We start from the raw sequence: 14,031 nt of genomic DNA, 5'->3' as shown, positions 1-14,031 counted from the left end.
CAAGAGAGCCACGCAAAGGACGTTTCAAGCAGTGTGACGTACCGTACGTCAATGCGGTAGTAGTGCTCCGTAGAGTTCTCGCTCTAGGTGAACGTTAGAGGGGTCTGTGTACAGACCGGTCCAGCCGTTTCAAAACTGACCCCCAGCGGGCCCGCAGGGATTTTCCAGGGAGTTATAGGTAGGTGAAACAAACATGGGGAACGCAGAGAGCGGCTGCGGTGGAGGTAGCGGCGACGAGGAAGACGTAGGGACGGAGAGCCCTGGTTTCGCGGAAGACAGTCCGGCCTCTGCGGCCACAGGCGGCGGTGTCGGAGGCACCGGTTCAGGCAGAAGCGGAAGGATATCGAATAACCTACCCGCACCCACCGGTGGACCACCTAACCCTGGGGTCCTCCTAGAGCAAGTGAAACTAAGAGAAGCGGCAGCTCGTATTAGCGACTCAGGGGCCGCCATTCACGAGTCTGTCTTGTCCGGGAATGAGGGAGTCCTGATGCGGTGGTTGGAGGACCGGTTAAACCGAGGAGAGGAATCTGTTAATGTGGAACAATTTTGTGAGATGTTAGAAAGCAGAGATGCCCCTAGGGATGAATGTGAAGAGGTATACACCCATGGAAATGCAAACTTGCCAGTCACATGTGATGTAATGGTTAAAAATATCATGTTCTTTCTAGTGTTTTACCCAGGTATGAGGGTGGAACGACTGCCATGTCAACACGCCCATTTATGATAAACAATCAACAGATATGATAATAGGCAGAAATGTAGTCATTTAATCATTAAAGTAATCTAAAGGGTGTGCCATGAGTGAGATTAAAGAGCTGTAATAATGCCATCTGCACTGGTATTCAGCTTTGGCCCCTGATACAACAGTGTGTATCAGAACACACTGTTTTGTTGACTGACATTTGTTCTTTGACCAAAGGCTGGAGTTAAATGGGTACTTTAGTCTGCATTTGTCTTTTTTTTGTGACACGACTACCTCACTTGTGTTTAAAATACTGAACGCTGCACTGATTACCTCAAAAACTCACATCTGTGTAGCATCCTAATGTAGAAGTGCCATCTGCCTTTTTCACGTCAAAAAGTGACTTTTTATACAGATACTAATACATACAGCTACACTGAAAAGATACATAGTTAACTACTATTTATATAGGTGGAGATAACTGTTTGATCATTAGGTGCCATTTGTTTGCCTGATTGTGATTTAAGCATACATTTCTCAGGTTTATGTGATGGTGTGCAAATACAGTATTGATTGGGTCATGTGTCTTCAGCATCTTTGTTCCCTATCTCAGGCCTTTGGACAGTTCGATGCTGAAGGAGATGGAGTAGTGGACGTAGAGAGTATGCTCCTTGCGCTTAAGAACTCCAATGGCGCAAACCTACAGGGAGAGCTGAGTCATGTGATAAGACAGCTACAGGCGTGCTCCCTAACCCCAGGCAAGATGTTTGAATTGTTTACCTGTGTGGAGAAGATCAAGCTTATTTGGATCAACTGTGTTGTCATGTGGCCTGGATATCGTCTCATTCTTCTTGGATTTTTCTTCCTTCAGGTTTTGTTGACATATTCTCCAAGACCAAAGACCGATTAGGAGCACATGCCTCTAAAATCCTTAAATTCTTACACAGAAATCGTATTCCCAGCAGTGCCATCCCTTTCCCTATTTTAGAAGGCTACAACAGTATCTGCACCATGCGGTCTAGCGTGGTCCAGGACTTCTTGGAGTTCCTCTTGCAGAAGGAGAAAGGTGAGCACCAGAGCTGTCTATTGCTAAACAAGGGGCTTTATTTTCCAACTTTGTAATGTCGTCTTTAATTTTTTAACATAACATTTTAACTGCACATCTGTCTCCTTTTGCTGCACAAGATCACAATGGTCTTCATCTATTCTCTTTCAGATTTAGATATCCAGTACAGAGCAGAACTAGACCGTGATCCGGATGTAGATAAAGTCAAGGTGGTCACACAGTGCTACAGTACAATAGAGGCTTCGTCAAATGTTGCTGACATCTACAAGATGACAAATGGGGAAACTGCATCTTTCTGGCAGTCTGACGGCAGTGCTCGATCACACTGGATAAGGTAGAATGTGACTTTGCAGATGAATTTGGTCCTTGTATCTTTTGGATTTTCTCATGGAAGCTTTCCTTTCTCTTTTTTCAAAGACTGAAAATGAAACCAGATGTGGTTTTGAGACGACTGGCCATTGCTGTGGCTTCGAATGACCATAGTTATATGCCTCAGCTGGTCTCAGTTGCTGTGGGGAAAAACCGGCGTTCCTTGCAGGAGATCAGAGACATCCGCATCCCCAGCAATGTCACGGGCTACGTAGCTCTATTGGAGAATGCCAACATCACACACCCCTGTGAGTCACAATCTGTCAGTTTGTCTGCTTATTAGATAGTTAAATTTCTTTGGCTTGTGTCTTTAAGAGAAGCTTTCCTTCCCATTAGTCTGAAACAAACCAGACTACAGATCAGCTACAGACTTGATTCATCCACATTCATCTTTCTGTAGAGCCAATAGACACACATCCAACTAAGGGGCACTTTACACGGAAACGAAAACGGGTTAAAAACGCAAAACCTTTTTGCGGATGCACTATATCGTTTAGATGGTAACGGCGTTTTGGGGGCATGAAAACGCAAAAAAGTGAAACCGCCCTCCAGAGTGGAATTCTTGAAAACGCTCCACTGTCGCGCCACCGTGTAAACGATGAAAACGCAAAACTGTGTTTCTCGTCACATAGAAATGAGTAGAGAAGTAAGTCTTGGTAGTGTTGCCACCTAGCCATCTGGCGTGTTTACTGCATCGATAAATATGAAACGTCACACACTTTTGCGTTTCCGTATGCACGCAGATTTTCACCCTAAAATGCTCGTCTAAATGCAGATTTAATAGTGAAAACGAAACGCGTTTTGGTTTCAGATCATTTCCGTGTAAAGGTAGCCTAAAATCGTTCTTGCCATGTTAACTTTTTTGCTAAGAGTTAGGGTTATCCACCATCTGTTTACAAGAAAGGAAAAAAAAAAAAAAAAAAAGCGAGATTACTGTGTATAATCTACTAGCTAAATCAGTTCCAGCTTTGTATTTTATAAATCACAAAGGTTTTGTGGTTTGAGATGATTAGCTAGATGAAAATAAGCACATTTTAATTAATTTGCTTGCTTATAAGAAGGGATTTGTTTGTGTTTCTCCATGAACCTGCTTCCATTGTATTTTCCTCTGACATTTTTGCATGATGTATTCCATCAGTCAGCTAACCGCATTAACTTGTCACTAAATCCCAGACATCCAAGTCAACATTAAGCGGTGCCTGAGCGATGGATGTGACACGCGGATTCATGGCTTGAAGACGCTGGGCTATCAGATTACCAAGAGTAAAGAGGTGTCTGTTTCGGATGCTTCAGCCATCTGGTACCTGTCTCTCCTCACCTCCTTGGTCACAGCATCCATGGAGACTAACCCCGCTCTGGCTCAGACTGTTCTTCAGAGCACACAGTAAGATGGCTCGTGATTGTGCATATTACTGTAATATTTCAGACAAATGCAACCCTGTTTTGGAGAGTTATGACCTTTCAGCTTTTACCATCTGACTCCATAATAGTTCTTTGTTCAGTGCTCGAGAGCTGAGCTTCTTTGTGCTGCTTTTTTCTAGGAAAGCCTTACAGCATATGCCACCGTTGTCCCTGACACCATCATCCACCGATTTCCCCAAGTTCTTCTCATTGAACATCCTGGAGGAGGTGGATGGGTTTCTTCTCAGGATAGCAGAGTAAGGACCTGCATTGGATCAGCAAATTCACCCATCACTGCCACACTGAGTTCATGATGCTGACATTATCATAATGAAACATAGTGAAATAGATTAACGTTAATTCAGTTCAGTTCAATTCAATAATATATTATTAATCTGTGAAGGTAAATTATATTAAAACAAACTGAATAGCTATGTCGAGGAAGTGATTGAGTGTGGTGAAGACATTATTTTTAATCTGCTTGATTGTCTGCACATCCTTCCAAAGATGACAGCAGTATTGTGGCTCATCAAAAATAACTTGAAAACTAAAGTCTTATTGTAGTTAATTCCAGCATGCCTTTAATATTGTTGAATATGTATTATGGCTTGTGTTGGCTGTTTTGTAGCTGTTTATTATATCCATATGAACTGAACGTTAATAAAAGCCTTCAGAAGAGCGAGGGACATAAAAAAGACTTATGTCTTTTTTATGTGAGAAACAATGTACTGAGTTGTTTTAATGTGCACGTGGTAGCATGGGCATTATAACCAATCTGTAGAAATGTTAACCTTTCATTTATGATGTGAAGGTACACATAAGACTACACATAATATTCTAGACAAAAGATATTTGACATAAATAATATTGTAATTTCGACTAAAATCCCTATTCAATCCTTGTTTGTTTCTTTGTTTCTGTTTAGTTGCTGTGTGAGTCCCGATGCTGAATTGACCCTCCTGGCCTTCGCCCTGGCCAGAGGCAGCGTGGCAAAAGTGCTCCAAGCCTTGTCCTGCATCAGTGATCATTTACAGACCAACTACAAGGCCTCCTCCCTCATCATCTCTATGGCCTCGGTCAGGCTGCGACTGCTCTATCGTAATGGTAAGTAGACCAGAAATCACAGACTTGAAAAGAGAGTGCTTAGCATACAAGGTGGAGAATCATTTAACTGGGCAGCGGACAATTGTCAGGTCTCTTACTGGGTCACTCTTCAGCGTGGTGTATGCACCCCCACCCCAGGACAGAAATTATATTGCACCACTGTGGAAAATTACGAAATGTTTAACTTAATTGTCACTGAAAATGTGGCTCATTACAGGAAAACCTCTTCAGCTGCACCTGCAGGCCTGTGATGTAAAGAGTAAAGAGGAGAAGTCGGGGCCAGATAACATGCTCACAGAGTCTTCCACTGGAGATGGTACACCTTAGACCACTTACAGTTTCTGAGTAGTTTAAGTGCTGTATGAAACGACACTCGAGTGTCGCTGAATGTTTATTTCTCTCCAGGTTTTCTTACAGAAAGTGGCAGAAAGAAAGCCAGCGTGATCCTGTCGACAGAGGACCAGAGCAGCTTCCAGGTCACTCAGATGAAGATCAAAGTAAGATGGCACAGTTGGTGTCATGATTACAGCAAGTCGTGATAACACAGTCGGTAATGGAGGATTCGTGTACATAACATCTAAATTCTGGTTTATGCAATAAGGTGCGAAAAGGAGCCATTGGAGCTAAATGTGGTTTGGTGTTTGCGTACAAGCAAGACGACCCTTTTGATGCAGAGAAACATTTCAAGAGGTTCAAAAAATATGACTTGTGGAGCTACAAGGACTACAAGGAGTTTGTACAAGACAAGTAAGGATTCCTTTAATAGCTTTATTTATTTTTTTTCATGTATTTCATTAAACATGTTGCAACAGGACAATCTGGCACCTAAACGATCAAAGTGTGATAAAATGCTTCTGATACAGTGTTGTTAGTTTGTGTTCTGTATGACCCATAGCTCCTCAGCTCCTGGGTGTTTTTGCTTTAGCGGTTTTTGTAATTTATGACTTACACGCCATGCCGTCACATGACCCACAGTGTGAGAATTCCAGCACAGAGTGAGGACGAGCCAATCGGCTGGTTTGAGCTTGAGGATGACTGGAATGATGTGGAGATCAAGCTGCAGCAGTGTCGTGTTTCAAAGGTACCATGCCACATCCAACTACTCAATTCCCCGTGTTCATGTGAACGCTTTTAACTTTTGAGTGTTGTTTCTCACCCCTCAATTACTTCCTAACAATGACAGTGCTCTCTCGTGTGAATTCAGGCATTTGTATTTCACTTTTTAAAATTCTCTGTCTTGATCAAGTCACTGCATCTCTTGTTTCTCTCACTCCTCTCATCCCGTCTTCTCAGTTCCTGATGGTGAAATTCCTCTGCACCAGGCAGGACTCTGCTGAGCGCCTGGGTGTGCAGTCCCTCAGCTTCAGTGGCTACTTGTGTCCTGGGACAGAGAGGCTCGGAGACCTGGATGACCTCAGTGCACAGGGAGAGCGCTTTGATCACAATACTCTCGCTGGCCTTTGTCTTCTAAACAAGACATTATTCTTCATACAGCAGCTTACACAGGACATGGTAACGTGTTACTGATTGGAGGATCTACAGTGTGTGTCGCATTAAAATATGAATCATATTAGTAGTACATTTGTATATTTGGGGGAACTTAACATTTCTCCGTGTGCTTTCTTACTGACTTTCACTTTTTCTATGTTCATTCTTTTTTCATGGTGAGACAGTCTGCCCTCTTGTGCCCATTAGGACACATTGCAACATCTCCTGTTTGAGCACCATCGAATTTTTAAGTTTGTGAAAGGATGCTTTATGTGAAAGGATGCTTTATGTGTAAGATGGCGTGTTGTCCTTGTTTTGTCACACAATAACCCTTTGTGTCCATTTCTGCAGGATGCCTCTCACTTCAAGCAGAAGTATCTTCTGGACTTCAGTAGTCTCAGCTTAGACCTTTTCTGGAACTTTTACAGTAAACTCAGGGAGATGTAAGTAGATGCTCTACAACTGCTGTTTATATATATATATTCCATCCTCAGTTTCAGTAATAGTACAGAAATGATTGTCATTGAGCTTTCTGAGGTGTAGTACACTGTCGGAAACTTCTTTTCATAGTAAGATTTCACCTTTAATTGAGCATCTCTTGTTTCAGTGAAGGAGAAGAGGTGTTGAAGAGTAGAGTTCTGCTTCTCCAGTTGATGCAGAATTGTTTTCCCATGCTGCCCAACCCACTGGAGCCACGGGGCACAGAGGAGAGCACAGGGCTAGAAGAAGGGGCCTCTGCAGTGGCAGGTCCATCCACATCCAGCAGTGGAGAGCCTCTTGGTGACTCTACCAAGGCTGTGTCAGAGCTCTATACTCACCTCTGCCACCGTAAGAACCCGCCAGCTTTACACAGCAGTATTTGGTCTGAAAGTAACAGTAGATGTTAATAATTCAGTGTTTCATTCCCAATCAGTCCCACCTATACTACTGTGTGTTATTTTATCGAGTGCGCCATGTTAGTCATTTATAGGTTATTGTAAGCAGTGATAACGGTGTCCTTTCTTATTCATAAGGTATGTTTATTTCTAAATTTATTTACATTTTAATATACGCCAGTTCTGGTTCCAGTCAGTAGATGGCAATGCTTCCCAATCTGCATGACATTACCAACAAGTAGCAACAAGCGCCATGCAACATGTGCCCTCATATACTCTCAGAAAGGAAGGACAGCATTTTTCGGCCTCATTTCAGCCTGAAATATAAAAACTACACTTCCCTCCTAAAATTCTAAAGTTAGAAAGTAGCATAGCAATAAAATATTTAAGTACACAGCGTAGGCCTTTATTAATTGTGGCCTACTTATGTGAATCAATGTAGTGATTTATTATCAACACGGCAACACAGACTGACCTATGATAAACATATTTATATACATGTATGAATACATATAGCTTATACATAACAAAGAAGCACTGTTAACATTGTCCACAGTGTCTAATTAATGACAAACATACTGTTCTTGATAAATGAATGTATAGTAGAATAGTATGCACAATACAGGTGTAACTTGTTCTGTGGATCTGTCCCTACATAGCAATGATGGTACAGCCCAACAGCAAACCTTAAGAACAGCAGTTGTGAAAATTTGAATAATGAACCATTATTCTATTTTTATGAAGAATTTTAATTTCTAATTGGTCTCATTTGGGTTTTTGCTTTGTCCAAAAAAAAAATCCAAAAAAAGTTGTGAGGCTGTGTAAAATGTGAAGAAGAGCAGAATGCAATGATTTGCAAGACTCAAAACCCGTTCAGTTACTGTGCAGTTTTATTAACAATGGAATGTGGAAGACATTGGAAAATATGAGCTTATCTTGAATTTGATGGCAGCAACACTTCTCCAAAAAGAAGGGACGGGGGTAACAAAATAATAATATAAAGTTTCCTTTTGGGATAAAGAAAGTATTTTTCATTTCAGTGTCCAAAGGGAAAAGTTATTGGTACTAAAATGAAACGGCTACATTAACACGTGGCGACTAGTTAATTCGATTGGCAACAGATCAGTCACTATATTGGGTATAAAAGAACACCTTAGAGATGAAGAGTCTCTCAGAGGTAAAGATGGACAGGATGGAGTTTACAGATTGTGTAGATGCAAAGTATAAACAGTATAAACATCTCTGTGTGCAAGCGGTTTGGCCAAAACTCAATGCTGGCTGCTGGTGATCTTCAGGCCCTCGGGCAGCACTGCAGGAACACTTCCAGAAATCATTGTCTGTGAACACGGTTCACCATGCCATCCACAAATGAAGGTTAAAACTCTATCAGGCAAAGATTAGCAAATATTCTGTGATGAAATATTAAAATGGTGTACTTTGTGAGTAAAACTTTGGTTTATGATGCTTGCTAATCATGATTTCTTATTTACATTTTACATGGCCTCTCACCTTTTTTGGGATTGCGGAATCTCCAAAGCGAAAACCCAAATCTAACAAATTAAACATTAAACAGTGACAAGTAACCACTGGTAGAGTGACAATGGGAATTTTTTTTAAAACTTCTTTTTCTTGTTTTTTGTTTGGACAGTGGAAATTGAGTTTTGTACTGCAAAGTTATGCAGGGTGAATAACTCGTGTGAATAAGTCAGCTCAGCTGTCATTGAGGTCTGCAGAAGCTTTTACAGAGTCATTCATTTGAATCGGTTGTCTTGAACTAGGCTCCATGGGCAGTATGTACTACATGCTGGGCTGGGTAGTGTACGGCTCCGAGAAACAATGCTGCTGTTGATCTCTTAAGAGTCATTTGAATTCATTCAATTCATTTTTGTTTCAGTTGTTGATGGTCCAGAGGGTGAGACATTAGTGGAAAAAACTTTTCACAAAGAAGCAGTCAAGGCCATTCTTAATGGAGCAGCTGTTTTCTTTCCTGATAAACATGAAAGGCGGGATAGACTCTTTCACATGATGGTGAGTTTAAGATGTTTATGATTGTCATTTGTCATGCATTTCAGCTCAATTCTTTCTTATTTTTGTAACAGTTTCATAGTGAAAAAAAAGAAATGACCGTAGATAGTTAACTTTGCCTATATATGCATATATATATATATGCATATATATATATATATATATAGGCACACAAATGTTGCTTCCTTTAACCCCAGTAACCATAACGATGTCATTTTGCAGAAAAATATTACAGAAGAGGATCAGCCAGAGTCAGTGAAGGTGACGTTTGAATCTCTTTGTAATTACTTCAGGTAAGTTTTCTGTGGATATGTAAACAGGTTGTAATATTCTAATACATGCTCAGACATTACGACGAATGAGTAATGACCCTGCTCTCCATTCAGTGACCAGGATCCAAGTGGCCTTCTATTGCTGCCCCCGAAAGGAGCTCCCTTAGACTTTGACATCAGCCCAATTCTGTCAGTCATGGAAACGTTGCTACTTGTAGCCACAAGAGAGGTCAGTTTCATTATGTTTTCTGACAATTTACAAATACTCATATGTGAATTCTAACTTTTCTATCTACCTTTCTGCTGATCTTCTCCTGTTAACTGTTAACTATCTTTCAGTGTGAGGTTATGATGGTGGATGAAAATGGTGGAGCCAGCAGGACAGTATTGCTGTCCTTGTTCTGGGCTTTGCAAGGAAGTTTGCTTTCCTGGTGCTACCTGCAACTTAAAGGTGGAGCTACCACACCTGTTGCATTGGAGCTGGCAAGAGAAATCCTCCTAAGATGTGAGTTATACTGATGATGCTTTATTGCACCGATAAACATCTCATCAAGGTTCCCATTTTTAGGTCTTTGTGTTTATAAGAGCCTGGAGCTCGACTCTGTTCAGTCCAATGTTATAAAAGAATGTCTAAATTAGTTTTATAATGATTCGACACTGAGCGCCTTTACCGTGCTCTGAGGCTCATTAAATGGTTTGTGTCAACAGATGTGGACCAGTTCCTGGGAAGTATCAAAGCTCTACTGGGTTCCCTACTAGAGAGGTACACCAGTACTGAAATTACTGACAAATTAGGCAGCTCCATCCTTGCCACCGTCTTCAGACAACTGGTAATACAAACTAGAGTCATGAGTTTTCAATTGCCCTTTTGCACAAGCATAGACCGTGCTGAAACAACCTAACACAAAATTGTCCCGTTCCTGGCAGATGATTTTTCTCTTGGAGCTATGCCCTTTGGATATTCCTCACAGTTTGCTGCTGAAGAGCTTCTCCTCTCTAGTTGACCTTCTCAAAAGCCTTTCAAGTGATACTGGAGACATCTTCTCTAAGGTCAGTCTATTTTGACCATAATCCTTGACCCATGAAGAAATAGAGTGACATGTGTCGTTTTACCTTTCCAGCCCATAGCAACGCATCTTGTATCATTTTTCTTTTTGAAAAGAATTTTGATAAAAACGAGGGCAAAGTTGGTGATTTACGATAAAAGCTGAAAGTTTTAAGGTTTGGTTTAACCTCTCAAGTGGTTTCTTTTTGCTAAAATTACCACTGCAAATGTCAGATAAGCTTATTTCAAAAGGGAATACTTAATCGCCCTAACTTGGTACTTGCATTGCATTCTACCTCACTGTAATAAACATTGATATGTAACCGTTAGGTGGATCAAGAAAGCTGGCATCAACCTCAGCAGCCAGTGGTGCTCAGGACGTGGAGCATGGAATCACCTCACAACTACGAGAACAGCCGCCATGAGACCACCATCTTTGCCTGTCCAGGTGCGACCTCTTTCGAGGTGGAGTTTGACGAACGCTGTGAGACAGAGAAAAGGTGACTGATAAAGCACTTTTTGTTGTTATTCATTTTTCATATATATACATATATATATATATATATATATATCCCCAATGAGGATTTTTACCAGTGAATCATCTTATTATTCACAGATACGACTATCTAGAGTTCACTGATTCTAGAGGTGGGAAAGTGCGCTATGATATGAAGGTTGGAACTGAAAAGTGGCCAAAGGTAAATAAAAAAAAAAAAACACTTCTGTTGTCACTGTACATGTGTGTACATTAGGGGTGGAACGGTACAAAAAACTCACGGTTCGGTACGTACCTCGGTTTGGACCCTACGGTTCGGTACATTTTCGGTACAGTGCCGAAGGAGGCGTGTAGCGAGGTTCGAGCACATGTAATAGATATCTGAATCCTGCCTCTTCTACAGTGGAATATGGGCGCATAGCGGATGCGATGTAAATTCCAATTGCTTCGGTAATTTTTTTTGCTCTGCATGTATTTGTATCCATGTCATGCTATCACGGCTGAAATGTTTCATCATACCACACAGACAGAACCGGCGGGTGTTTAATAAGTTAAACTTACACGTTGTCTCCTTTGTCTGCAGCGCTCTGCTTTCCTTTCTTCCTTCATGAAATGAAAAAGTATCGTCTCCTGACTCTCTGTGAGCTCTTCCAGCCTCGATATTAGACGCCTGATGTGATCATCCATGATTAATATCACCATCATACAGACCACGAACACAGTGGCTTCATCGCTCTCCATATTAGCTTCTTTGTGGTGTTTTTTCTTCTCTCCTTACTTTTACCGGGTTTTGTTTTGTTTTGTTTTGGTGTTGAATGTGGCGCTAAACGGCTAACGTAACACGTCACTGACGCAGCCGGCTGCGCGCGGCGTATCAGTCACAACCTGGTCCCGACTCATGTGCGAATGCAGACTGAAACAGTTCCACTGGGGAAGGACAGTTATCAGAACGAAATTCGAGTAGGACAGTTCTGATAACTGCGTTCTTATGACTACTCTGTCCGAAAGCGGCTAATGTTAGCTCTCTCTCGCAACATCAACCCAACAGCGGTACCTTACCACAGAGTACAGTTTGTATTTGAAGGTGGAGTTTGCTATTTAGACCAATCCAGGTATGCATATATATCTCTACGGACCAATCAGAGCTTGCATGTGGCAGTGTTTAAATGGGTCCTGAAGGAAACTCTTGCAAAATAACAGTTCCGCGTTCAGATCAATATTAAACTTCCGTACCGTGTGTATTCTGCGTGGCAATGCGCGTACCGAACCGTGACCCCCGTACACGAATACATATACCGTGCCGGCCCTAGTGTACATTGTTGTTGGTTTGGTCCTTTATGTGTTTGTGTCTTTCTCTCTGCTCCTGCAGAAGGTGACATTTGATGCTGGCCCTCAGCTTCAGTTCCTCTTCCACTCTGACAGCAGCAATAATGAGTGGGGTTACAAGTTCACTGTAACAGCCCTGGGTCTACCAGATATCACCCTTTCTTGGATGTCAGACCTGCAGCTTCTGGTGGCTCGCCTGATGGGTCGCCTTGCTTCCAGAACCCTGGCATTGAAATCGTCTTACGGTGAGCCCACATGCCATCTTGACCAGGCAAATTTGGAAATCACTGTCTTTAAACATGGGCAAAATTTATCCGTGTCTTGTTCTTGGAAAGATTTGCAAAATTATACTGTTTTTAAACCTATTTATTTTGTTGTCAGGCCACTTATAATCTACTTGTTATTCAAATCCTTGATATTTGTGGGCTACTGTCTTCTCCAGAAATTCGCACAATAAAGGAGCTTCCACCAGGGAAAATGTCCCATGTTCAGTCTTCACCTCTATGGAAACCCATCCTGCGACACGGTTTGTGCGAAGCAAGGGAGACGAATCCGAGTACAACAGCCCCAGATCAGGTAAAGCCATGTGTGCTTTATCCAGATACAATATATAAAAGAAAAACTCATTGGATTACATTGTATCGTTTACTGACCTTAACTTGCTGTTGTTTTCCTCTGTTGTAGACAAAAACATGGACTCATGACGAGTTAATGTTCTTCCTAGAGGATTTTGCTCGTTGGGACCCTTCCCAAGGCCCGACAGACAGTAGAATGGAACTTATGAGAACCCTAATGCAGTCTTGCAAAAAGCAGCTAATAAGAAATGAGATTGCAGCTGGGTCAAAGACAGACCAAGCTGTGAATGCCATTTGGGCAGCCATGGTATACCACACACCAGCCCTCATCCAGACCCTGAAGACATATGGTAATGTGTGGCTGCCATGAGTCATCACAGAGTTTCGGCATGATAATTCTGCATGGTCTCTTATCTTGGTTGATCTGTCCCTTCTCTTTTGTCTCTGTGTGAGTAGTTAACCAAGACTGCAAGTCCTGTCTAAGTGAAGAGTTTGTGCAGGTATATTCACTGGCAGACAGTATCAGAACATGGATGGTGAGTGTTAAAGATGTGATTTTTCTGTCTCTGCTGATTGTCTCCTCCTGATCATTCTTCTGAACTACTGATGTCGTCTTCTTATTTCCTGTCAGTTGGAGATGAAGCAGAGATACCTAGTTGGCAAAATGAACCTCCCCGATGATAAAGAAGGAAATCACGATGAGGTTACCATGGAGACACTAGGTGAGGACTTAAGCTAAAGTTATTCCAAACCTCAGCCCACAAGTGTTATTTTGCTCATTTCAACCACTTTCTTTTACCCCAGCCGAGATGTGCATTGAGAAGAGCCTCTTGCTATTTCGATTTGCTCCTTGTGGAAAAACTTGCCAGGGCAGTGACTCTTCTAAAGCTGCAGAGGGCAGCTCTGTTCCACTTCTCCGCTCAAGTTCGATCTCAGAAGGAGACTTCCAGGCCAGCTCCTCTCTGGGCCCTCAGACTGGAGGGTGTCAGGAGAGCAGTGAGGCTGGGGCAAAGCAGAGTCAGTCATCCAACACTCAAGTTCTGAGCTCTTCTTCCTGTGAGCACAGCAAGCGAGGCCACGAAGGCTCCACAGAGAGTCTCTCATCTCAGCCAGCAGAGCCAGCCTCGCCCTCTACCTTCACCCGTAAAGCTCCATTTAGTCGGTCACGTCTTCGCCTCCTGTCCTGCCGCTCTATCGAAGAGCCCCGCATGACTTCCTCTGTCAAAGAATGCTACCCAATTCTCAAACACATCCTAAACTTCATAAAGGACCAGGCTCTCACAACAGCAAGGTGACTGATTTCT

At 42.2% G+C, this 14,031-nt stretch overlaps 1 protein-coding gene across 1 annotated transcript in view; it reads left to right on the top strand.

Moving 5' to 3' along the window:
• The first annotated feature begins 59 nt into the window (after positions 1–59).
• zzef1 (zinc finger, ZZ-type with EF hand domain 1) overlaps positions 60–14,031 on the top strand; it is a 29,969-nt gene continuing 15,997 nt past the window's right edge. Inside the window, exons 1-29 of the mRNA XM_075486424.1 lie at positions 60–598; positions 1,299–1,443; positions 1,557–1,751; positions 1,902–2,085; positions 2,169–2,368; positions 3,294–3,504; positions 3,662–3,778; positions 4,447–4,625; positions 4,843–4,941; positions 5,031–5,122; positions 5,227–5,372; positions 5,601–5,706; positions 5,919–6,137; positions 6,465–6,556; positions 6,721–6,941; positions 8,883–9,016; positions 9,236–9,306; positions 9,400–9,514; positions 9,625–9,790; positions 9,994–10,115; positions 10,213–10,335; positions 10,661–10,830; positions 10,947–11,028; positions 12,196–12,397; positions 12,595–12,728; positions 12,837–13,077; positions 13,184–13,263; positions 13,359–13,449; positions 13,532–14,018. Coding sequence (XP_075342539.1) covers positions 194–598; positions 1,299–1,443; positions 1,557–1,751; positions 1,902–2,085; positions 2,169–2,368; positions 3,294–3,504; positions 3,662–3,778; positions 4,447–4,625; positions 4,843–4,941; positions 5,031–5,122; positions 5,227–5,372; positions 5,601–5,706; positions 5,919–6,137; positions 6,465–6,556; positions 6,721–6,941; positions 8,883–9,016; positions 9,236–9,306; positions 9,400–9,514; positions 9,625–9,790; positions 9,994–10,115; positions 10,213–10,335; positions 10,661–10,830; positions 10,947–11,028; positions 12,196–12,397; positions 12,595–12,728; positions 12,837–13,077; positions 13,184–13,263; positions 13,359–13,449; positions 13,532–14,018 — 4,829 coding nt within the window. The 5' untranslated portion in view covers positions 60–193. The remainder of the gene's footprint in view (positions 599–1,298; positions 1,444–1,556; positions 1,752–1,901; positions 2,086–2,168; positions 2,369–3,293; positions 3,505–3,661; positions 3,779–4,446; positions 4,626–4,842; positions 4,942–5,030; positions 5,123–5,226; positions 5,373–5,600; positions 5,707–5,918; positions 6,138–6,464; positions 6,557–6,720; positions 6,942–8,882; positions 9,017–9,235; positions 9,307–9,399; positions 9,515–9,624; positions 9,791–9,993; positions 10,116–10,212; positions 10,336–10,660; positions 10,831–10,946; positions 11,029–12,195; positions 12,398–12,594; positions 12,729–12,836; positions 13,078–13,183; positions 13,264–13,358; positions 13,450–13,531; positions 14,019–14,031) is intronic.

This window comes from Odontesthes bonariensis, chromosome 16 (assembly GCF_027942865.1).
Source record: "Odontesthes bonariensis isolate fOdoBon6 chromosome 16, fOdoBon6.hap1, whole genome shotgun sequence".
Classification (NCBI taxonomy): Eukaryota; Metazoa; Chordata; class Actinopteri; order Atheriniformes; family Atherinopsidae; genus Odontesthes; species Odontesthes bonariensis.
The sequence above is the reverse complement of the archived record's forward strand: the minus strand, read 5'-3'. Positions and strand labels throughout refer to the sequence as shown.